Source organism: Protopterus annectens, chromosome 13.part0 (assembly GCF_019279795.1).
Source record: "Protopterus annectens isolate FY-2018-M chromosome 13.part0, PAN1.0, whole genome shotgun sequence".
Lineage (NCBI taxonomy): Eukaryota > Metazoa > Chordata > Ceratodontiformes > Protopteridae > Protopterus > Protopterus annectens.
Genome location: NC_056747.1, coordinates 899,628,078 through 899,654,322, shown reverse-complemented (window position 1 = coordinate 899,654,322; position 26,245 = coordinate 899,628,078). Strand labels below are relative to the sequence as shown.

Sequence of the window (26,245 nt, the reverse complement as noted above, 5' to 3'; positions counted from 1 at the left end):
AATTTGGAGGGTGCATTGCATAAATGCTCATAATTTGTCTTCCAAAAAGAAGCCAACACCCATATTTGTTAAAATGCAGTAAAACTAGAAGAAAGAATTGCTTCTGACCAAACTAAGGCAGAAGGGACAAGTACTGAGCATTGGTGATGGTCAGGGTATTTGTGGAAAATGACTGCTCATGTTTCCTTATGTAATAGGTTCATAGGTTCATAGGTTTATACTAGGCTATCTGCCCTAAGGCATTTATAAGCCTAACGCCACCCCTTATATGAAAAAATACTGTGCCCATTAGTTTGTTGTGCCTCTGTCCAGCAGTGACCCAGAGATGATTCTAAACCTACGATCTCCCATCCACAGGTCTAGATTTCTCTTGAACAGAGTCAGCGAGGTGCTCTGCCTCACATGGACCGGGATTTTATTCCACAGCATAGGGAGTCTCTGAGTGATAAATCTATCCCTCCAGCACGCCCTATTTATATCCGTGCTAAGGTTTAAGTCGCTTGCTCTAGTGGTTTTGGTGGATTTGGATTTTTGAGGTGGAGCATGTCCATTAATTCCGGGTTGGACATGGCCTTGTATGTCAGGCACATGTCACCTCTGAGCAGACGGTATGCGACTGAATAGAGCTGGAGTTTCTTCAATCTGGCAGCATATGACAGATTTTGGAGTCCCTTTATCCTTTTGGTGAGGAACTTTTGGGGTCTCTCCAATTGCTGCAGATGTCGGGTGAGATACATCCCGAATGGGGCATTGTACTCGATCATTGGTCTGATAAGTGAAGAGTACAGGGGAACAATGACCTCACTAGATCTGGATGTGAATCCCTTCATGATCAGGTGGGCAATGTAGAAGGTCTTTCTAACCACTTTAGCAATGTGAGTGTCAAAAGAAAGGCCACTGTCAACCTGGGTCCCCAGGTCCCTGATAACCTCTTCTGTGCTTAGTGGATTGCCACCTATATGGTAGCTTGGGGTTACCTTGTTTTTCCCGAAGGGTATGACTATACATTTTTGGCGTTTAACTTCAGGCCATGGCTCTGGCACCAGCTATCTGTTTCCGTGAGTCCCTTCTGAAGGATATCAGTGTCCGATGCACTTTCCACTATGGCCCAGTTTGCAGTCATCTGCAAACTTTGTCAGCCAAAGTCCTCCCATGTTGGCCTGTACTTCTGAGAAGTAGATGCCAAACAATAGGGGCCAAGGACCGAGCCCTGTGGGACACCACTTGTGACCGGCTTGGAGTCTGACACAGCGCCAGCAACTCTAACCCTGTGGGTTCTGTCCTTAAGCCAGTTTGCAACCCATCTTGTGACATATGGGTTTACATTTAAGCTGGTAAGTTTTTCTACAATACCGAGTGGGGTATTGTTGCAAGGTCAAGGTAGGCTGTATGGACTGCCTTTCCCTCATCAATGGCCTTGGTGACTATTTCAAGAAGTCGACCAAGTTCAAAAGGCATGATCTTCCCTTGACAAAGCCAAACTGGGTCGGGTCCAATGTCTGCAAGTCCCTATATCTTTGTTTATGAGCTCCATTATGATCCTCTCCATAGCTTTGCAGACTAGACTTGTTAAGCTTATTACCAGGGTCCGTGGCGCCCACCTTTGTGGAGTGGGACCACAGATCCTGTGGTAAGGCTGAGATTAAACAGCTGCCTTATGTGCGGGTTTAATTCCTCATTTGGGGACACCATCCGGTCCCATTGATGCTGTGTTTTTAGCTTTAGAGAGCAGCTTTCACCTGCGCATTTGAGATGTCCGGGAGGCTACACTCGGCTGGGATAGTTATCTCTCCTTTAGGGGAGAGGGGTGAAGTTTGCACTGAACCTGTCTGCCAGTATGTTGGCAATGTCTGTGGGTTCAGTGATTTTTGTATCATTTTGGACTAATTCTGAGCATATCTGTGAGTTTCCACCCAGGTTCCTAACATAGCTGAAAAAGGCCTTATGATTGTCCTTTGAATCCATGGCAATTTTTCTCTCAAAATTGGCCTTAGTTGATTTTATGAGTGCTCGTAATTTTTTACTAATAATGATCAGGGTTGACTTCCCTTTTATGGATTTTGTTCTATCATGTAATAGCTTTCTCCTCTTATTGTAAAGTTTGTTAATGGCTGGGGTCCACCAGACTGTTTGTGGAAAGAGTCTTGGTTTTATTTGGGATTGCCTGATCCATGCAGTCCTGGAGGTGTTCATAGAAGGCATTTGTAAGGGCTTCCGCAGCTTGGGTTGTGGTTTCCTCTGACTCAGGGGCCTTGAAGGATACCACACCAGTCTTGAGTAGTGTGAAGTTTGCTTCACACTACTCGAAAAAACATATTCCTCTTTTAAGGGTTTTTGTGAGGCTGGAGTAAGATTGAAACTGCTGTACCCAGCAGTCTTTAGAATATGTTTTCCAGGTGGATCAAAAACATATATGGAGATAAATTTGCTTTGAATTAGATAAAAAGGTAGACATCTGATCTCTAGTCAGCAAGGTGAAGAGGAGTCTGTTTCTGGATCCTACACAAGTAAGAGGGGTGAGTGAGTAACACTGCTAGTGAAGTAATTTCACTTGTTTTAAAACAAAAATTGCTTGAGCAACAAAGATTAGCCCGTGAGTGGACCAGAAGACTTGTGAATACCTTGGATTTTAACAGCGTGCTGGTACTGAAAGAAGGTGAGTAACAGGAAGACAGCAAATAGTTAAGTGCTCTTATTGAGCATTGGCAGAAATGGAAGCTTGAAAAACATGAGTATCATTTTCTGTCAGTCACGAGAAGCTGGGATTTGAATCGGATACTAATATGTTGAGAGGGTAATGACTAATAGTAAAGAGAACTTGGTGAGTGGTGGAGAAACTCTTACTTCACTATGTGCTTATTAATATAAAATGTGCAAAATGTAAATAAAATAGCTTTGCAGTTGTATATTTTTGTGTTAAATATTTTGTCACTGTTGTGAAATGCAATATCTTGGTAGATAATATGTTTATAAATATAGGCAGCAGTACAGTGATATATCATATGTATCGAGAAATTACTTGAGAAGTAACTGACTGTATTAATAGTAAACATTTAAAATAGTGGCTTATCCCTTATGCTGTTCTGTTGTAGCATGGCACTGAAGAACTTGGAATTAGACTGGCAGAGTCAAATAATGCTTATACGTACAATACGTGTTACAATCATGGACTAAAGAAATACAGATTTAGTGTTAAGGGTAATGTTTGTCTTCAATTTTATAAAATAATTTTGGATTTACAAAATATCTAAAGTAAAGGCAATATTGTGGGGACTTTTCAAAAACAGATGTCTTAACAGGGTGGTAATTGACAACATTTGAACTGACACACTGCAGATAAGAAAGACATGGAAGAAGAAGCTCAGGGGAAAAAAGGGAAATGGATACTGGAAAAAATGTAACTCTCCAGTAGCTTTGTCTGTGGAATGTACAGAGTCTAAAGTTACAGAGCTATTTTTTGATAAAGTTGGTCAGTGATTTTTTTTTTTTCAAAAATCTAATTTGTATGTAAACAGAATTTATTTCTGCTCTTGAGAGGGGAAAACTACATTTGAAGAAATATGAAGTATTTGTGTGCAAGCCCTGGCAGGCTGTGTTGTAACATGCGTGCCCTTATTGTTAATTGAGTGGGTGCCAGTGCAGGTTGCCACCATGGAGAAGCTGAGATTTCTTTGATTTTGTTAATATAGTTATTTTTATATTTTATTTATGGATTGCTTTTGAGAGCCGCGGTGGTACAGCGGTAGCGTTGTTGCCTCACAGCAAGAGGTTCTCCTGTTCGATTCTTGGCTGCAGTGCCTTCTGTGTGGAGTCTGCATGTCCTCCCCCCGGTCGAGTGGCCTCCGAAAGACATGCATTGAATGGGTGTGCCTTCGCTGAAGGTTGGGCGTCGGGCTGGCAACTCGGCACCATAAAAAAAATCGACTGCCAATCATTAGCAGACCGGAGTTCTGCTGTTGCGACCCCTAACCGGGAAAAGACAAACAACAACATTTATTGATTGCTTTTGTTAACCGGGGAAGTCTGGCTGGTGTGGTAGCTCCTTTTCAGTGTTGGCCTGGGTAGAAAAGCTTTAGTTACGTAACAGGCAATATTATGTGTTAGAGAAAAACGTAAAGCTTAAAATTACAGTATGGAAATACAATAACTGAAAGGCTTTGATGCAAGGGAAGATCTGCAGTCAGGTAAATATAGAGCCATTACATATTAATACAAGATGAGACAAACTGGCATATATAGTGGGATATAAAATGTCAAGTTACAGTTTTACATTTATAGGTATGAGAAGTAGAGAGGAGGTGTAGGAAATATGAGTAGAAAACAGACCATAGGTGAGGAGTGTGTATATTTGCTAGGTAATAAAGAGAAAAAGGAATTTATGGTGAAGATGAAGTGGATTTAGAAGGGAGTAAATATGACTAGGAGTTTTGCTGGGGCAAAAACTTTTCAGGGATAAGTAGAGACAGTTAAAGTGACAGCAAGGACAAAGGGGTAGAAGACAGCAGGAAATTAACATTGAGACTTTGCTTTGTTGAGGTATATTGGATAATGTAGGTATGGCAAATCCAAATGTGGTCTGGCTTTAAAAATGCTTGGTTCTGCTCTTGCACTTCTCAAAGTGTTGACTTAGCATATTTTTGAATCTGGATAAGTTGATTTGTTTTCGGATTGGAATAGGCATAGAATTGTAGGTTTTGGAGGCATAATTTAAGTACAGCAACAATCCAGCAGTGTTGTACGTTTTAGTTGTGATTAATATATTTTTATTTTATTTTGTTTGGTCGAAGGGATTTGGGGTAGGGAATGAACTGTTTGAAAAGATGTGACATGAACTCAAACAGATGTGTGAAATCACAGTTAAGTAAAAGTCACATTAGTCAAGTGGTACAAAACATGCATCGGCTGTTAGCAGGAACTAATGTGCATGTATATGTGTGTGTGTTATTTATATGTGTGTTTGTGTGTATCTATATATATATATATATATATATATATATATATATATATATATATATATATATATATATGTATATATATATGTGTGTGTGTATCTGTATATATGTTAGCCAATAATGGGAATGGAGAAAGGAGATTCTGCTGATAAGGATGACTGCAGTTAGAGGTACAGAGAATGCTCACGATGGGGGCTGGAATTTACTGGAGGAAGCCGGCAAAGGAATCTGGTCTATATTACATTATTGAAAATCCGTATCATTGAACACCACAACACTGACATACATAGCCTGAACCACAAATACGCCGAACACCCTAAACCGCGAATTTTCAAATCTCGAACCGTCATAGTCTGCCAACAGCACCGCATGCTACATACTACACACCCAAACATAATAAATAAAACTCATACATACACAAACTAAACCCTACTACTAAACCTACACTAAACGTTACATACATTACTATCTATGCACTTAACTTAACCCGCACCCTAACCCTAAAGTCCTTAACTGTTGCGCACTTACCCTACAGACATATACCCAAACAAAACAAATAATCCACACACATAGTTAACAAAACCCTACTTCTAAACCTACACTAAACCTTACATACATTACCTATCTATGCACGTACCTTAACTCGCACCCTAACCCTAAGGTTCGTAACTATCGCACACTTACCTTACGGCGCTATACTGCAGATGGGCCAACCATGACAGTTTGACATTTCGCGTTTCGCAGTTTTGTACATTTACCGTTACTGTAGTTCACGCTGTAAGTGTCAGTCTTCTAGCGCACGATGTTACGGTTTTCGATAACGTGATATAGACCAAAAAGAATCAAGGTACTGAGAACAAATAATTAGAGAAGGAAAGGTAATAGAATAGGAAGAGGCCAAGAAGACATTTGATTTGCAGGCTAGTGATTGCCTTCCATATCCAGGATTGATATCCAAATATAGAAAAGGGATAGGGGAATCCTAAATGAAAGATCTGTACTGGTTATTTTTAAATTTTAATTGAATATACAGCAGATTCTGCAGTTAAAAAAGGATAATTAATAGGGCATATAAAATATTGCGTAATAACTATAGGAGTCGATCAGAAGAGGTCAGAAAAGATCCGGAAGAGAACTTAGAAATGCAGTTCAAAAAGAAACAAAAGAAAGGACATGCGTATGGCTCCCAAATATGCAGCAAAGTCTGGAAGATTTTGGGCTTTTTGCCTGGAAGTCTTTATATAGATACTTTTATACCCCAAGCAGACTTCAAAGACTTTTTCCTCAGGGGGATGGCAAATGTAGGAGGTGTGATGAGGCAGAAAGTGGTAAAATGGGAACATATGTTTTGGAAGTGTAATGAACTGGTAGACTTAAAAATCCCCTACAGGGTACTCTGTTAGGAGTATTGGTTGAGCAAATGAGTGTAACTAAGGAAATTATTTTTTGAGCTGGAATACAGGATCTGAATTTTCTGGACACAGTAAGGCCTTGTTAAGTTTAACTCTGGTGGTTGCCAAAAAAAAACAGCTAGTAGAAAATGGAAATCAAAATCTAAACCAAGTATACTTGAAGTAGTAAATATGTAACAGACATAAAAGAACATAAAGCAGGATCTTTAGAAAAGCATAGGAGTAAATTACATAGAAAAAGATAGAAGTTGTAGGAACAGTGGATTCAAGAAAATGTTTTGGGGGAGGAATGAGGTTTAAGAGGGGGCAGGAATTTAATAATGTACGTTATGTTGCTTAGATTATACCCTCTGATATATTGTTATATATTCTATAATGTTTGTAAATGTGAACTTGTTAATATGGTTTGAATCTTCTTCTTTTCCCGGGTAGGGGTTGCCACAGTGGATCACCTTGTCTGCTCATGATTGGCAGTGGAGTTTTAAGGTGTCGAGTTGCCAGCCCGGCACCCAACCTTCCACAGAAGGCATGCACTCACACCTAGAGCCTTTAGAGTGTCCAATCCACCTACAGCATGTCTTTGGGATGTGGGAGGAAACCCACACGACCACAGGGAGGACATGCAGACTCCGCACAGACGGCACCCCAGCCGAGGATCGAAATGGGGAACCTCTTGCTGAGAGGCGGCAATGCTACCCGCTGCACCATCATGGCTGCCCCACAATACTTATTGCACACACATCATTAAAAAGAAAAAAATACTTAACATGCAACATAGTGATAAAATGTAAATGTCTCTTATCAAACTCAACAGAATTGTCTTCATTACAGAGCCTCTGCCATCTTATCCCCCATCAAAAGTTTTACAAAACTGTACGCTTGGGTGGCGAAAGCCAAGGTACCTTTTTGGCTAGGCTTATATAGGCCCAGGGCCAATAGCCTAGTACCTACCTATGATCCCACAGACTATTCCTTGACGATTAACAAAAAAAAGAAGTTATGTACTCACCATAATGTTCCTTGTGAGTTGTTCATCTTGCCTTCATTCCCACAGATGGATGGGCTCGGAGCTGACCTTCGGCCTCAAGCCAGCCCACCACAAAGCTCAAGCTCCCCAGACAGCTCAAGGCCAAGTTCCCACCCCACGACGCACCCTGAGCCACCCCACATCTTGTTTGCTGTGTATAATAATGCCACGTACCATTCTATCACTCTTTAGGAGAAAACCCATAGAAAGACTGAGCAACCAGGATAAAACTAGTATCTCCATCCTTGAAAAACCAGGAGGGTGGGAAGTAAGAATGAAGGCGAGATGAACAACTCACATGGAACGTTATGGTGAGTACGTTAATATGGTTTGATTACTTTTATATAAATGTAGGTTTGTCTGTTTCACAAGTGATAATTAAGTGTTTACAAAAAGATGAGAGGAGATGGGATTAAAGAGATGATGTATAATCCGTCAACAGTGAAGTCTCCAGGAACTGATTATCATCATGTATATGTGCTCTAAAACTAAAACACAACTGCCTAACATAGTTGACTTTATCGTGGATGTATAAGTTCTTGCTAATATAGCTGTTGTAATTTTAACTCCATCTTATATTACTGTAATTGTATCTGGAGCTTGTCTCCACTGAAAATGGGCCCTTGGCTCAGTTGGACCAACCTGGTTTACAAATGGCAATAAATAAATAAAATATATCATTTGATGTCTCCTGTAGTAGCCTTGGCTCTATGTGTTATCTCCTGCCTAAGGGTGTTACAGCTGGCCAGCTTTCAAAGCCTTCAGGGCTGCTTCCACACCTGGAAGTTAAGGTTCATGTACATAAAGCAGTTAAGGCTCATATAAATAACAAAGACAGAATAGTGTTCCTCAAAGCATAAATAAATCATGTTGAAAGGTGACAGTAGGATTGCAGGCCCCTGAGGAGAACAATAATAACCATACAGAATATTATATTTATAAAGTAGCAGACAGCATTTTGAGAAATTAGCCAATACGGAAATGGAGAAAGGAGGTTTTACTAATATGGATTACTGCAAGTAGAGGCATGGAAAGTGGGAAAAGGAAGCTGAGATTTATTTGAGAGTAGTAGCAAAGGAACCAAGGTATTTGTGAGCCAGTAAGTATAAGTGAAAAAGTTAATAAAGTAGGTTGAGGCCAAGCAAGAAGTTTGGACTGCAGATTATGGACTGCCTTCCCTGTTGGGGATTGATAACAGATTACAGACAAGGAGTAAGGAAAAGGGGTAGGGGAGTGTCAAATGATAGACCAGCATTGGTTGAGTTTATAGTTGAGTCTACAGACAGTTAAAAAAGGAAGCAAGTGGTAGGGCATATAAAATAATGCATGATTGTAATCAAATTGAAGAGGTTAAAAAAGACTGGAAAATGGGAATGGAAACACAATATACAAAGAAACAATAGAAGATATTTGTATGCCTTCCAAGTTTGCAACAAAATTTGCAAGGTGGACATTTTTGCATGGAAATGTTTGCATATGCATTTTATACCACAGGTAGGCTTCAGAGAATTTTTCCACAGATAGACTGCAGCTGTTGGTAGTGTGATCAGAACTAGTGGGGTACTTAGGAATATTTGTTTTTTTTTTTGGGGTGGGCAATAATGGGTTGCTAGATTTAAAAAATTCCCTGCTGGGTACTTGGTCAGAAATGTTAAGGAAGGAAATTGTTCTTTAGAGTTGAAATATTGAAATTGAATTGCCTATACATAGCAAGGCCCTGGTAAGTTTAACACTGTTGGATGCCAAAAACAATTACTGGAAAATAGAAATCAAAAGCTAAACCAAACTGTTAACAGAATTATTGAATGTTGTAGAATAGAAAAAAGAATGAGATGTGGGATCTTTAGAAAAGAACCGACCTACATAGAAATAAATGTAATCTATGGGAGGAATGTATCCAGAATCATTTTCAGGAGTAGGAGGATTGAAATTTCAAGGAAGGTATGAAATTTAGTAATAATAATAATAATAATAAATAATGAATGTAGAACACTTGAAAAGAAGAATCTTTATTTTGTTTACTTTTTTATAATTGTATGTGCACCCATATCACTGTGGAATTAGTAAATGTGTTTAAAGTCCCAGAGCACAGAACTGTTTAGCACAAAGACTTAGTAGAAAGTGGAAAGAGTTGCAGCATAATTTAGGGACCCTATCACAAAAAGATTAACTAGGAATCCTGAAGAGATAATTGAGTTTGACAATTTTATGAAAATTTGTACTGAGCTGAGAGGTGGGTTGATCAATAAGAGAAACGTTTTGAAGCTTTTTGGAACATTAGATAAACCAAAGCTTAGTGAAGTGGAATCTTAGCAGTTAACAGCCATGATAGATAATGAACAAATGAAACGTGATATATAATCAAGTAACAGGGAGATCGGATTCAGACCCGAGTCATTAATTTGCTTTCTGTCAGAAAAGTCGTATGCAGCATTTCTTGTGAAACAACTTCTACGTAGTCTGTATCGATCTGTAATTTGCACTTAGGGCCTGACTGACGCCTTTTATTAGCTGCAGCTCTTGTATTTTATAAAGAGCTTGCGAGCAAAGAAAGGTTGGATAGTGCAAGTTTTTAGTCTTTGGGTTTTCCTGCAACTGCCGCTTGCTCTCCCGGATGCTCGGCGACCAGCCTTGTAAGACAGCGCGGAAAAGCCTAAGCAAGCCTACGCGAGAACAGAAGCCGGTCAGTGCAACGGCTGTGGTTCTTTAGAGTGTCCCAGGGAGGCTTCTTGGTGTTGCCCGGGGTGGTTTCTTTGGAGACAAGCTGTTGGACCTTGTGTGTGCAAAGCTAATGCCTCTCAGGGAGACTGAGATTAGGCTGCCTCTCCTAGGAGTTACTATGCTCCCCTCCCTAGGGCAAGGGCTTCTACCAGCTGAGGTTTTCCCAGGCTTCAGCCAGGGTTGGGCTTGGTTTAGCTTCAGTTAGTGTTACCTGTAGAAGATTTGACTGTACTAAAGAAGCAAATACAGCCCCTGGCAGAAAGATTTGATTACTTGAGCCCCTCAAGCTGATACCTCCCTAGGGTGGAGCCGGGGCTGGGCCTGAGTAAAGACTTTTAAGCAGGCTGGAGTCTTGGGGCTTCTGATGGCTGAGATCTTACTCTCTCTCCTTATTCGATTTGATTTTTCTAATTCTCCCTCTCTCCCCCCCATGATTTTCAGTTTTGTGTCATATGATGAGGAGCTTTTAATGGCAGGAAGGTCAGGACTTCTCTGCTGTTCAGGAGCCAGGCTAGAGGGAATTTCTGTACCTCAGCATAGGCCTTTGGCTATACCTCCTGTTTTGGATGTTTCGAAGAATTTTTTAGGCTTTCCTTCTTCCTCCCTGTTTTTTTGCCTCCTGCTCCTGTTAAGCGAGAGATATTGCAGGGTGCTAAGAGCGTTAGTATATCTTTTAAGAAGTGGCCGCAGAGGCCTAAAACTGTTAGCCAGGGGCTAAAGGTGTTAAGGCTTCTCTTTGTAAAAAATGGGTTCTCCTAGACACAAGGAAAAGGGGTACTTCTAGATGGGGAAAGAAAGTCTATACTTCTTCTTTTTCTGCTGGAGGCTACTGGATAGAGTTCCTGGGTTGGTTGTCTAAAAAAAACTCTCTTCACAGGGCTGAAGTCCTAGGTTGATGCTCTGGCAGTAGGTATAGGTTCTAATTGATTGCATAAAGGTTCTTGCTCTTCAGAAGGGTATGGGTAAGCAAGAGTTGCAATATGGTTTTTTTGCTGTACTCTAACAGGCTGGGAGTGGAGGTTGACAACTTGTCTTCTTGCTTGAGCACGCCTGGCTGAGGATCAGAATTTGTCATCTGACGTTTAAAACAGAGCCTGTTGAGATAGCACAATCAATTTGGAGATTTGGTCAGTCCTAAAAGACAGTTTTAAAAGAAACAGGAACAAAGCTAAGTCTGTACAGACTGTTAAAGATTTTTTTAAGTGGCCTCCAAAGTTTAGTTTAAAGTGTAATGCACTATTAAAGGGGTGGGTGATATCCTTCTTATCCCTCCCAGAGGGCTTTAGAAGAAGGCAGTGGTGGGGCTCCGCACAGGCTTCCTAGAAAAGGGGGAACAGGGAGTTCTCCTCAGAAGCAGACAAGAGGGCCTACCTTTCAGTCAGCTGCAGCAATGCTTCCCATCAGGCACCCTTTGAGGCTGCCGAGGCCTGATCTGGCAGCACCTAAGGAGGAAGGCAGGCGGGTGCAGATAGGTCTTACACAGGCTGCCTTCAGTGGGGATTCCATATCATACACTCCAACACAGGTTTATTTTCAGAACCTGCTTGCCTTGGAAATCAGGCAGAGGGGCTACTCCTTTTGTTCCAAAAGAGAAGAGCTCACAAAGGACAGCCTCTGTTGCTCCAACTAGCCAGACACAGCCCGGTCAATCATACAGAAGTGAGCCTAGGATTTTATTATGTCCATACAATTCTTGAGAGACAGAAGAGGACCCACTTGGTTATTTATCCTCAGTCCAACATCAACGCCATGCTTCTCCAAATGTTAGCGTTACATTTTACAGCCTGTTGACTCGCTCTGGGGCATCCCGATTTGAAATTTGTTCATCTTCTTACCTTCATGTTCTGCCGAGACCTAGAAAGTTGATGAAAACTTCTGCGCTTTGAACCTGGGACTTCTCATTCCTACTGTCAAATTGCCCTTTTGCTTACTCGTTGCCCAGGTGCAGACTTTTCTCTTGAAAGCGAAGAAATTGGATCTTGGCTTAGCTGGACTTCAGTCAATCTATCCAGAAGAACTAGCTCTTCTGCCTATGCTTTAAATAAAAGGGAGCACAGAGCTTCTCTTTCATTGGAGATGGATTATAGCACTAGAAAGATGCCTAACCCTCTTCTGTGAGCGGCTTTCAGAATATAGAAGTATTCCCTCTCAAGACATATTCTTTTTGTGGGTGTGAGAACAAATTAGTCTATCCAGATGGCTTTTTTGACTCACAACAAAGCTGAGGTCTATCCTTTACTCAATCCTTTATCTTCATGGTAAAAGAGGAGACAGTGACAGTTCATCCTTGCTTTCATAGCATGGCATGGAATATTCTGGTGCTTCCCCAAAAATGTATGGACATGCTTGCTACCTGGATCTTCTAATGCCAAACTACAATACCTGCCTACATCTCTACACTGTGTGGTGGGCTCAGGAATGCATTCAAAAACAATTTTTGTCTTCTGCTCACTTGCATTCCTAAGAGTCAGATCTCTGTGACCCACGACTGAAGCAGTAAACTTCACTGCAGATGCCTCACCAAACAAAGCTTAGGAGCTCATCTATTGTGAATGATCATACAATAAGCTTAGCCTGTCAGAAACATGATGAAACATATCAGAATCAGAGTGGTTGGCGGTCGGAGCAACATCTACATATAGCTTTGAAGGATTCTTAGGACAGGACAAGTGCGTACAGACAACACAAGCACAGCTACAACTATCAACAATCAACAACACAAAATTCATGGTTAATGCGGTACATCAAGATGATAGGGTGGGCATTTGCTCTTTCAGGTGGTTTCAAGTTTCAGGCTTTAACTCCTTAGAACACAGAACAAGCAGACAGAAACTGGATAGCCACCAATTTGGGCAGGCACAGGTGAATCCCATGCTCATGTGTTTCACAGTCATGTGGAACTCTTAGTGGCTTCAGACATGAAATGTGTAAGTACCTCACTAAAACCATCAGCTGCTAAAGTTTTGCACAGTTTACAGCTCACAAGTGATGAGGTTGATTCTCTTGGAGCAAACTTCTTTCAATCACAGCTCATCTTTTTCACCTCTGTTTCTTCTCTAATGGTACTTCCCCCAGTCCACTTTAAGGGGTCCTTTAATGATTCCCAATTGGTTCTAAAGCTCGGACACACTGGTACCCAGAGTCTGGGAGTCTGGCCAGAAGCCTCCATGGATGTTGCCTTGAGTTCCACCTGCCTGCCTTCAGCCAGGGTGGCCCACCCAATGGTGCCAAACTTCCTCTCACAGCCCTGACAGCTCTTTCACCTTCTCCACACCCGTTCTTCTCTCTCAACTAGAACAAGTTTTTGTTGAAGATTCTTGGAAGCTAGGTGACTGTGCTGATGGAAATTGAAGATAGATAAAAGGAAGAGATTTTTAATTTGGAGTTTTTGAAATTTTTTTTGAAGTTTGAAGACTAATTTGTTAGTGTAAGCGAGTCATTTGATGTGTGAGTTACTCTTTCTTGTTTGTCTTTCAAGCTTATTATTTTTCTGCTGCTAAAGTTTCTGCTCTATGATATTTTTCTCACTGCTTATTCACGACAATTTCTCTTTCTCTCATCCTTTGTTCAAGCAATTTCCCCAAAATCAAAAGCAATCCCAAGCCCCCATTGTTTTGTGAAGGAGACTCTCTATCTACATTTGAGCCTGCAGCACTCACTTTTGAGTTGGTTATCATGGAACTACAACTTTTTGTTGCTTTTTACCTCTAGAACTGAGGTTTCTAATTTACAGGCCCTCACTGCTTTGGTTGAGCCTTTCTTTTCTTGATTTAAGGTTGGGAATTATTATTCACGTACCAATCTTCCCTTTACTCCTAAGGTGGTTTCTATTCTGGTGTGGCTTTAAACTATTCATTTATTCACTCAAACTATTTTCTGCCTACTTTTCAAAAAGTTCCCAAAAATTTTTAAACTTTTATTTGCACTCTTTTTTTATTATTTGGAGTTAACTAAGAGTTTTAGCAGTCTTTCAGCAGTAGTGTTCAGTTCAGACGTTGTTTCAAGTCGTTTTGAGTTCTCAGGTTGGCAAAGCCTTTGTTTTGGATTGGGTTTTCAAGTGGATTGGCCTTCCATTCATTTCAAAGGAGATCATCATGGCAATTGGATTTATTCCTGGGATTCCTAGCTGCATTCCACTAGCTGGGATTAGGCTTCAAATACTTTGAGACTGGAGCCAGCTACTTGGATTTTTGAGCATACTTTCGGAGTTCATTATCACTTTTCTAGGCACTCTAAGTCCAGGGCTCTTCTATATAACACTTTCCTTTGGCATTTTGGCAGTGCAGGGCTGCAGGGCACTGTCTTAGTCCCTCCCTCCAGCTCTCCTTTGCTTTGGTCCCAAGTGTCCCACTGCAGCAGTACCCAGGTGACCCTGAGTACAGTTTGAAGGTGTAAGTAAATGAAGATTGTGAGATGAAAATGTAGACACATGCAAGATACCTCCCTCCTTCCCTCTGTTTCCTTCCTCCTTTTGTGTGTGGGTTTGGGTTGTACATTGTTGTTTATGTTGTGTATATTGTACGATGGTATTAGTGCAGAATTGGTTGGTGGTTGGTTGGTTGTTTGCTATCTTTTTTGGTTTTATTTTTTTTTTTGGTTTTGGGTCTTCTCTAAGGAACTGAAAAGACTGAGGATAAGATGCCGTGCGATACCCTGGCGATCCTTACCCTGGCGGTCTGATGCCCTGACAAATGTGCGGCCTTATACTCTTTATTGAACCCGGACCCGACCGAGGACTGACTACAAGTGGGAAAGCAGCAATGTGCATCTTACGTTACATCTACCATCTTTATGGGAGTGGGTACAAAACTGTACTTTTACCAGGAATGGTTGGAATTACAATAGAAATTTGAAAAGGATACCTGCATTGTGAAAATAGGCAGTAGTGGTAGTATTACCAAAGAACGGCAAGGATCCTGCAGAGACACTTCCTCATACATATTTCAGTCCTAATTAAACCGTGATTGTGAAGTACTTGTCTATGTTGTCTAAGCAAATGGAAAGAAAATGCTGTCAAAACTGATATAAATGGATTAGTGTGGTTATGTGGAAGGATGACAAACATTTGATAATTTTAATAGGGCAGTGGTAATTCAAATGGAATCAGAAAATTAAAAAAATGCATTATTGCTTTTTTATTTTGGATATAGGTAAAGCATTTGATAAGGTTTCCTGGAAATTTGTGTAGGGCAATGTTAGTATTTGCATTCCCATATAGTATAACAGAGTTAATAAGCAGTAAAAACTACAAGAAAAACTAGTCAAGCTAGAATTTTCACTGCGTGAATATGTATCCATAAAGACATGAAAAGAAAAGGTAAAATGTCTACAAAATTCAGAAGCCATATAGCTAAAATACTTGACATCCTTAAGGGGTCATTTGCATATATCCCATGGGCCTCTGTTACAGGAAGTTTACGGTATCACACAGTGAAAACTCTAGCTTGGCTATTTTTTACTTGTAGTTTTTACTGATTAGTTTGTGTGTGTGACCTTTTTACTCTTTGGTTTAGGGTTAATAAGGAGAGTATGTGCTGGATCAGAGGGAAAAATAAAGTGGACAGAGTTCTTATTGATAATTTGAGTTTGAATTCCCCTTTAACCCACTTTTATTTGCTATTTACAGTTAACCTTCTGCTAAAAAGGTATGCGACTCAAAAAGTCATGGATGGACTTGATATAGTAACCAAGAAAAACTACCTTTGTTTGAGGCTATTATTTTGTACTTAAATCTGGAGTCCGACATTTGGATGTTTTGGGACATGTTAAGACAATTTCTCAAGTATTTTCAGGGTGTAAAATAAATGAAGGTAAAGGATTAGTTCAACAATACCCATATTTATAGGAACATTAAAAGGTGATGTTTTTAAGCATATGGATTAAAAAGGACTCTGCTGTGGCAGTCGTGGACATGTGGAAAGAGATTAAGCGGAGCTTCCTTTTAATGAATGTTGGCTAAGTGTAAAGTTTGGCCCTGCAGTGTCAGGCCTGGTTGTATCCAGCATGAAGGGAAGTATAGCACTCTTCGGAGTGTGTATGGGAACCCCAGTGTGGCATATCATTGGGGGAGGCAGTAGATGGATGTCATCCACAATCCCAGAATAACCACAACATGGAGTTAGACTCAGTAAACCAATAGTAGATTGTGATGGTGAAACTGCAGAAATTAGAGTGGTTGGCATCCCCACAGCGAAGCAACATGAGCATTGTCCATGACCATGAGACCTGCCATATGTAGGTGTGGAGGCTGCCGTGACCAGGAGTGATAGTAGCACAGTGTCTTGAACAGTATGCCACATCTTCATCAGCCTGCACTGACTCTCCACCATGCATCCAGAACATAGCACAGGCATGAGAACATTTGCTAGTAACCTCAGGGATGCACTAGTGGATATGTTTGGGCCACAACTGAGTGTCTGCTTCAGGTCTGTGTATGCTGCATGACTCGGCATGTAGTGCAGATCATCCCACAGTCCCTGCAATAGTTGGAGGTCCTTGCGTAGTGCATCCAACATACTCGCTCTTTCCTCTGTGATGTGCGTAACTGTTTGTACCCGAATCACTGAACTGCATGTTTGCCAGTTAATTCCAAGTGTGCTCCATAGGACAGGGAATGATCTGAAGTCACGGCAGCAGTGCGACCTACACACCTGTCCCCTATGGTGGGTGCACAAGCATGGCGTAAGTGTGATGGTTTGTATCTGTGGTGGTAACTCCTGTATAGCTTCAGTGGGGCACAAATGGACAGGATGTTGAGTGTTAAACACAGATGATGCCTTGAGTTCGGCTTACCCCTCTGCTGTCACCTCATTTGTGGGAATATGTACATATCATCCACTGTTAGAATTGCTGACAGTGCCATTTTGTCATCTTACAGTGCCATGTTCCTGTTAACATTTTTGTTAGCCACAGGTGGTAACCTACTGATCTCAAACATTTGGAGACTTGTTGCATTAGTCTCTCCGCCACTGGAACTTGTAATACCATTATGATAACATGCCTGTGGCAGTGCTGGAACATGCTCTGTACTCCTTTCAACCTGTGGCACACAGGCTGCTACAGTCCTCTTACATGAATATCATAAGTGACATACATGCATTTTGGTGTAGGTGTCACATTTGCAGCTCTGATGTACCTGGAGAATAGATATGCATAGGTGATCTGCTGAATAACCTTTTTATGTATGGAGGTCTGTGTATAGCAGGAAATGTACTTGCTATTACAAACCTGATGCATCCCATACAGAAACACTCTGGCAGATGTTCATCGTGTTACCCTGCTGCAGTCATCACACTTGGGTTATCCTGTTGTCAGGCGGTCCCGCAGTCGGCCGGACTTCCAAAGTCTTGGTCCGACGTCGGTTGCTGTCGCCTCATCCCTGACGTCAGTACGCCAGGGGTACATATACTGCAACTGACACCATTTTCTTCAGTCTTTCTTGCCGTGCGGTGCCCAAAGCAGAAGCAGTTCGCAAGTGCCGGTCGGCCGACTCCTGAGATTTTCGAATTCGAGTTTCACACCGACGTCTTCTATAAAGCTAAGTACCCCATTGGGGAAACTTTTCTTGCCTCAGACCGATGTCAGAAAAAGTTAACAATTGTATTTCTTGTGGGAAGCAAATACCTCATAAGGATTTTCATTCTTATTGTATACCCTGCCTAGGCCCTGATCACGACGTCACTTCTTGTCGTTTTTGTGCTAGATTTAATAAACGCACTATTAAAAGAAGATTTGATTTTGCACAACACTTTTTTGGCAGAAAATTTAATTATAACATGCCGTCGGAGCTACCGACTGCCGGCGTGCACAAAAAGCGCAGGGATAAGGATCGATAGCCCAGGACTAAGCCCGATTCCGAGGCCTCAGTTGATCCGGTCTCCGGTTATCAGTGAGGCTCAGACACAGCCTCTGACTACCGCAGTTGAGGAACCCGAGACCGCTACGGATATTTTGACGGAATGTACTAGGCCGACGCAGCCTTTTACTTCAGGCCCTACTGACGACTTACCTCCCAAGGACACCGGTACTTCTGATACACCTTTGCTTTCTGAAGGTGTTTTCAGATCGACGACTCTTACAGTCAAAACGTTTTCTAAACCTAAGACTCCTTCCAAATCGAAGAAAGCTTCACTTCAGTCTCCTGTTCAAGGCCCTATGCCTAAGAAACAGATGCTCAAGATGGCTGAAGATCTGATTTCTCTTATCAGGGGTTCCCAGCCTCCTCCTGAAAAAAGGTCTAGACAAGAGGAAGAATCTGCTTCCTCTGAACAACTGTCTATTCCTTCGGATTCCTCTGAAGACCAAGACTATATCTTCTCTCCTTATGAAGATTCTGATGCTGAGGACTCTATTCCCTCAGCTTCCCCTCCAGAAGATTACTCTTTTGGGGAAACTTTACACACTATGAGGGAACATTTTCACTGGGAAGGTCAGGATTACTCTGATTCCAATAAAAGGCTCAGAGAGTTTCTTTTACTCCCCCAACACAGACCTCTAGCCATCCCTCCTGTTTTGGACATTGTGGATGATGTTTACTTAGAATCCAGTTTCAACCCTGACTCTCTGCCTCCTGCCCCGGCCAAACCTGACAGATACTACAGAGTACCTGATTCCCATAAATTCCTTTACAAAAGCCCAGTAGCTGACCCAGAGACTATCTCCCAGGGTCCCAAGGGGGCTAAGGCTTCCATGGCTAAAAATCCAGTACCTTCTGAAAGGGATTCAAGAGCACTAGACAAATGGGGGAAAAAGGTTTACACCTCAGCCACTTTAGCTATGAGAGCTCTAAACTGTCAATTTCATATGCTTAAGTATCAGCAATTTCTGATCTCTCAGTTAAAACAAAAGATAACAGCCCTTCCTCAACAATCTGAATTGAAAGAAGTACAGGATTTGTTGCACATCACCGAGTAGGTGGGCAAACATACCTTACAATGTGGGTTTGATTCTTTGGAGGCCTCCTGCAGAGCAGCGGTCACTGGCTCAGTTATACGTAGGCATGCCTGGTTAAAGGAACAAAGTCTGCCTGACCATGTTAAAGCAAAACTACTAGATGCTCCCTTGCAGCAGGACGTTCTTTTTGGTGTTAAAGCAGAAGTTGTTTTAAAGAAAATGGAAGATAAGGCAAAATCAATGCAGACAGTTAAAGATTTCCTACAGGTACAACCCCCTCGCTTCAGCAGAAACTGGCCAACCACAAATTGGTCCTTTCCAGCCACTGACAGGCCTCAGAGGGGCAAATACAGGCGCCCAAGGGGCAGAGGACAACCACAAGCTCAGTATAAACCTCGCCAATGGACCACTCCAACCCAGAAGGGAGGAGAAGACAGGTCTCAAGCCACCAGAAGGCAAACTCAATGACTTGCACCTCAACTGGCCAAGCAAAGCTCTCTTGTCAGCCCCCCTGGGGGGGGAAACTAGCATTATTTGTAGACAACTGGCACATGGTCACAAAGGACAAATGGGTCCTAGACATAATTTTACGAGGATACAGATTCCACTTTCACACCTTGCCAATAAAAAGAGGAATGCCAAACCTGCCACAAAATCAAAGGGCAGAGGCTCAAAAACAAATTACAGCTCTCATGGCTATGAGAGCCATTCAAAGGTTGCCAACTTAAGAAGGCCAAGGATTTTACTCAAGACTATTCCTAGTACCCAGGAAAGAAAACGCTTGGAGACCAATTCTGGACCTTTCAATTCTAAACACTTACTTACAAGTTCCCAAATTCAAGATGCTAACATTACAGCAGCTACGTCCCATGTTGGGCAAGGAAGCATGGCTGGTAACGTTGGACCGCAAGGAGGCATACCTTCATGTCCCTATCAGACAAAGTTGCAGAAGATACCTCCGTTTCATTGCAGGTTCAACCCATTATCAATTCTCTGCATTGCCCTTTGGCTTATCTACTGTGCCCAGAGTATTCACAAAATGCCTGGCACCAGTAATTGCATACTGCAGACAAAGAGGAATTCAAATATATCCATACCTGGACGACTGCCTCATCCAAGCAGAAAGAAAAGACATTCTCATACAACATCTGACTTTAGTAAAGCATCTACTAAACTGTCTGGGGTACACAGTAAACAAAAAGAAGTCAAAACTAGTACCCTCACAAAAAAAATGACATTCCTGGGTGCCAGCTTGGACACAATGACCCAAAAGGCTTATCTTACACCAGACAAGCAATTACAACTGACTCAATATTTCAAGACAATGGCAACAATGACCCAATTAACTGCAAGAAAAATTCTGCAGGCTTTGGGCTTCATGGCATCTTGCATTCTGATAATACCATTTGCAAAACTGCATATGAGGAAATTACAATGGTACCTAAAAAGCTTATGGTCTCAACACAGCCACAACTTGGACACAGTGAGATATCTCATTCCCTGCATTCAACAGGAATTTCTATGGTGGGCACAGGCATGTCACCTCAACAAAGGTCAGCCTTTCACCTTGCCCCCACCCAGGCAAACTATCACAACAGATGCTTCAGACTATGCCTGGGGGGCTCACATGGCAGGGCAATGCATTCAAGGCCTATGGACTGCAGAACAAAGAAAACTGCACATAAACCAAAAAGAGATGCTAGCTGTACAGAAAGCTCTGACAGCCTTCAAGGATCTACTGCAACCTGGACAACTGGCAATAAAGACGGACAACATCACAGTAATGTGGTACATAAACAAACAAGGGGGCACACATTCCTACCCTCTTTGCAGGCAAGAAATAATCTTATGGAACACAGTTCTGACCTACCAAGTCCAGTTACAAGCTCACTTCCTGCCAGGACAGAAAAACACATTGGCAGATGACCTAAGCAGAAACATCAAAGATCCCCACGAGTGGAAGCTAGACCCACAAATATTTGCAATGATAACTCAAAGATGGGGCCGACCAAATATAGACCTGTTTGCCAGTCCTCAAAACTACCAGCTGACAAAATTTTGTACAAGGACATTCCACCAACAAGCTTGGAAAGTGGATGCTCTCTCCTTCAGTTGGAAAAACCTGACAGCATATGCTTTTCCTCCATTACCTCTTCTCAAAAAGGAGAATCCTCGAATGATTCTCATAGCCCCAGCCTGGCCACGCCAGCACTGGTACCCGCTATTGAAGAATATGGATCACAGTCCACCATGGATATTGCCTCAAATACCTCATTTGCTCACACAGCAAGACAAGCAGATTCTACATAGCCAGATCAAAACCTTAAACCTGGCTGCATGACAAATCAATTAAGCAGCCAACCAGCCCCTCTTTCACAAGCAGTTCTGGATGTTATTCTAGAAGCCAGGAGGCCAAGCACCAGGAAGGCTTACTCGAACAAATGGAAAAGGTTTTCTGCTTGGAATCAAGCTAAAGGCCTAGATACAACTCAGCCTCGTATGCCTCACGTTCTGCAGTATTTAGCTGAGATGTTGCATAAAGGACTTTCCTTCTCCTCAATTAAAATCCATGCTTCAGCTATTTCAGCTCACTACGACACGAATCCACCCTTATTTTCAAATCCACTCCTAAGACAGTTCCTCAGAGGGGCAAAAAACATTAGACCACCTAGAAGAGCTCCTACACCTACATGGGACCTCAACTTGTTCTGGAAAAACTAACATTACCTCCCTTTGAACCAGCCTTTTCTGCAGGCCTTCAGTTCCTATCTTGGAAGACTGCCCTGCTCCTGGCAATAACTTCTGCTAAATTACAGGCACGTATGGCAGTGGAACCTTTCCTCATTTTTCATCAGGACAGAGTTTCTCTACGAACTAATCCTTCCTTCATGCCTAAGGTGGTTTCCAGCGTAGCTTTAAATCAAACCATCCATCTACCCACTTTCTTCCCCAATCCACAGAACAAAGGTGAGAGACTCCTACATTCCTTGGACATTCACAGGCAGCTTCGATATTACTTGGATAAAACTAAAGCTTTCAGAAAAACTGACCAGCTCTTTGCGTCCTATGCTACAGCTTCTCAAGGGAGGGCCATTTCCAAGCAAACCATTTCTAAATGGATAGGCCATTGCATACGTTTCTGCTATGCCCATCATGGGAAACCAGTTCCTCCTACCATTAGACCCCACTTTACCAGGGCAACAGCTACCTCTACAGCCTTTCTCAGGGGGGTTCCTACCAAGGAAATTTTAGAAGCTGCAACTTGGAGTTCTGTACACACCTTCACCAAACACTATCACTTACCTCTTTATTCTAAGTCCAGGGCAGGCTTCGCCACTGCAGTTCTGCAGGGACACATTGCCTCCTCTAACCCTCTATAATGCCTCCACCCTATCTTAGCTTTGGGACTCAACCCAAGTGTGATGACTGCAGCAGGGTAACACGATGAACATAGTACAATTTTGTACCTACCATAAATGTAGATGTTCGAGTGTTCACCCTGCTGCAGTCCAGGTTACCCTCCCTCCAACCCCTCTGATCTACTGGCTAAACCTATGCTATGCCTTACTGATGTATTTGCTTATAGCTGAAGGGTTTTTGTGTCTATACAGTGTTCTCACTTTTTGGTACTGATTTGGATCACTCTTTTGGGGGCACCTGACATCTGGGGCAAGAAAAACTGAAGAAAATGGCGTCGGTTGCAGTATATGTACCCCTGGCACACTGACGTCAGGGATGAGGCAACAGCAACCGACGTCGGACCAAGACTTTGGAAATCCAGCCAACTGCGGGACCGCCTGACGACAGGATAACCCAAGTGTGATGACTGCAGCAGGGTGAACACTCTAACATCTACATTTATGGTAGGTACAAAACTGTACTTTTATCACTAGCCTAGCTCCTACATCCAAGCCACTGCCAGGTATGAGGGTTTGCTCATGTGCCTTGGGCAGTTTTACAAGGATCTCTTCCATGTATTTGAGCCACAACTCAACTGGTTGTCCACCTCTTATGGTGAACCTATCCCTGACATTGTCCTGTGCTGTGGTTTTGGCATGCAGCATCATATCAGTGACACTGCAACATATCTCTACTATTGTCCTATTATGACTGCCAACAGTAATGATATTCTGCACCACTCCTTGTCACACCTGATCCCAGAAAGCCTTGTAAGTGTTTACCCAATCTATATAAGGATGTACATGCCTTTTATGCTTAGGGTCTGCACTAACACCTTTTTCTCCTTGGTGGTGAACATTTTTAGCCGTTTCCATTCTCTTGAGCCCATGACAAGATGTATACACCTGTGAGTTACACATGTGAGTGAGTCACTGTGTGTGTATGTGCATGGTTGTGTGCACACGTGTGCAAGTGTGTGTGGTCTCCTTAGTAGACCCATACAGCTCAGCAATGTTCTGTCTCCATCCTGTGGCTGCAAACCTTTTTCCTATTGTGCTGTGGCTTTTTCCACTGACCTGCTGAGTGGACGTGGCCTCTTCAGGGGCTAGGTTCAGCAGAGCTCCTGCTTGATGTAGCTGGGAAAGTAAGATTTTTTTTATCTGCTGCAGTGGGACTTTTAGGAGCATCTACACTGTCATTATGAAAGCCCCTTATTTAAGAGTGATACCTGGCACCAGCTTGCTAGAGTAGTGAGTGATGCCTAGAGTGCAGACAATTCTATAGGAATCTGTGGAGGCACCACCTCGGTCTGCTTGCCTCACTAGTGGAAGGCAGAGGTTAGGGGGAGTAAGCAGGCATTTTACAATAAGCACTGTATATGGTTTTTATGTATATATATTTCTGGTTGTTGTCTAGTGATTCCTTGCCTTCTGTTGACAGGAGCATATTGTATTGAATAATTTTTCTTTTGCATCAGCTGAGGAAATTTCCTTCAACAATGAGGCCTGTCTAAGGAGGTTTGATAGGCTGTCTAGGTAACGAGGCATGTATGTTATGTCCATTTCTGTCCTGTACAGTTGAAGTTGTTTGTCATACATCTGTGTACTAATGTAATGCATTTTTTCTTTTTCTGTATTTATTTTCTTCTACAGGTTCAGCTGTGGTGCAGGTTAATGATTACTCACATGGTTCTTCTTCAGCTAATATGCCTGGTGCTGAGTTGCCAGCAGTCACCAGGCCTTCTTGTTAGCAGGGGATGAAAGTCTCTGAAGGTGACTTGAAGGACTTGCTGGTGGCCTCTATGAGCTTCTCATCTATTAGTGGCCTGGAGGGTTCTCCTTTATCATTTAGTATCGGGTGCGGTGGCTGGTCCTGTCTGTGGTTTTTCTGCCAGCTGGACTCCAGCATTGAAACCATGGAGCACCTCCTGGTGTGGTTGATAGTTTCATGACAGGCCATCCCTGATCATTGCACCAGGGGCAGAGCTTGCCCATGACCTCAGTCATGGAGTTTACTGACATCTGTGTTGGCTCTCCTTTGGGTACATCAGACAGGTTTGTCCCCATCTTGACATTCCCCTTCATTAGTGTAACACTGCATACCTTATCAAGTCTAGTTCTTCCCATCACCATTTGTCCTTTTCCTGTCTTTGACCCTAAACTGTTGTCCAGTTGTGTCTGTATTTATCTCTCTACCCCATTTACTTTCCCTACTCCTTTTCCTTCCTTCCTTCACAAGCTCTGTCATTCTCCACCAGTACCCTTCCTCTTCAAGTAAGTAAAGGGAGTGTTTGTTCTCCTTCTCTCTCTCTCTTTTACACACACACACACACACACACACACACACACACACACACGCACGCACACACTGCCCTTCCTCCCCTCTGCCTCTGTTTCCTTCATGTTAGTTGTATGCTCCTTAGCATGCTCTTGCCCAATTTCTGCTTGCCCAGTGACCAGTTTCTTCCACATTTATATGACTAAGTTGGCACTGTGCTGTAGTGGCTTTCTGTTGTCTGCTAGTAGTGCCTGTGTTGCAGCTGTGAGGTGCTTTGTTGCGCATGTGAATGTACATATTCTTGTCATTGGTCACATGACCACCTATAGTGTGGCCACCTCACAACAGTTCAATAGAGTGGCTGATTTTACTGTGCAACCCTTTTCTTGGAATAACAGCACTGCAATGGTACTTGTACATAGATGAGCAGCATTGGATCATGCTACAACCCGTTTGATATTTACTGCTGCGCCACGTTGTTGGAAATCTTTTTAAATAACTCCTCCAGGATCTTTAAAAAGTACTGTAAAAGATTAGGAATAAGGATAAGTGTTCAGAATGTCAGATCCTGGCTATAGCTAACTTAGCAAAACTTAGTAAAAATAAAAATAAATCAAGTCCTCTTTCCAGAGGAAGAATCAGTGCAGTTAAGGGCTTAAGCAGATCTTTATTCAGTGATGGATGAGTGTTTTTGTCTAAACTCAGACAAGTAAAAAAGCACTGTTTGAACATTTAAAAAACTTTCTGAAGCATTCATGATGGCTAGAGACCATCATGCCAAAAGTCATTCCACGCAGAAATGCAGAATTGCAGACCATTTCATTTTTGTGTTATAGTAGCTGGAATATTGTCAGGCACTTTCTGTTTAGTGAATAAGTCATAAAACGCAAACGTTTGGATTTTCTACAACATGCCAGCATCATTATGATATGTAGAAGTAATTATCACTGATCAGTTTACAGTGTCATACATTTTAATTAGTTCCTCTGTGCCACAGAGAATGTCTAGAAGTACGTATATGTACATAAGACGAGTATATCTTTTTTTTTCCTGTATGGGTTTCTGCGAATTAACTAATACCATATGATGTTGTTTTAGGATTTACTGTCATTTGAACTAATGGATGCTAACATCACGCAAGATTTGGAGCGGGTACCACACAACACACCAGTAGGTAAGAACCATGTTTAGTGAGAGGCAGTGTGATGGTCTTAATTTAGGTTTCAGTACAAACTAGCAAAGTTCTTTGATGTTATATAGAGGCATTATGCTAAAAGATGTGTATTGAAAAAGGGCCGGCAGCTTTTTATCCAGGTCCTTGCACTGGAATGAGTTAGACAGGATGTCTCCTACAACACTATGAAACTGAGCTCAGAAAAGTGGTAGAGATTTTTAGCAGCCAGCTGAAGAAGGCATGCTAACCATTTGTGGACATGTCTGCTCTGATGAAGGGATGGGCTGATAGTATTAACTGCAGGTTTCCTGTCTTTACATATATCCTGGGTAGGACATTTCTTATGGCAGTGTGAGATTCTACAGGACTGTACACACATCATGTAGTGCAA

At 42.1% G+C, this 26,245-nt stretch overlaps 1 protein-coding gene across 3 annotated transcripts in view; it reads left to right on the top strand.

The window, feature by feature from the left end:
- Positions 1–26,245, top strand: part of NBR1 (NBR1 autophagy cargo receptor) — a 1,427,595-nt gene that overhangs the window by 601,308 nt on the left and 800,042 nt on the right. For all 3 annotated transcript variants that reach the window (XM_044054653.1, XM_044054654.1, XM_044054652.1), the window contains one exon: positions 25,779–25,854. In XM_044054653.1, coding sequence (XP_043910588.1) covers positions 25,779–25,854 — 76 coding nt within the window. The remainder of the gene's footprint in view (positions 1–25,778; positions 25,855–26,245) is intronic.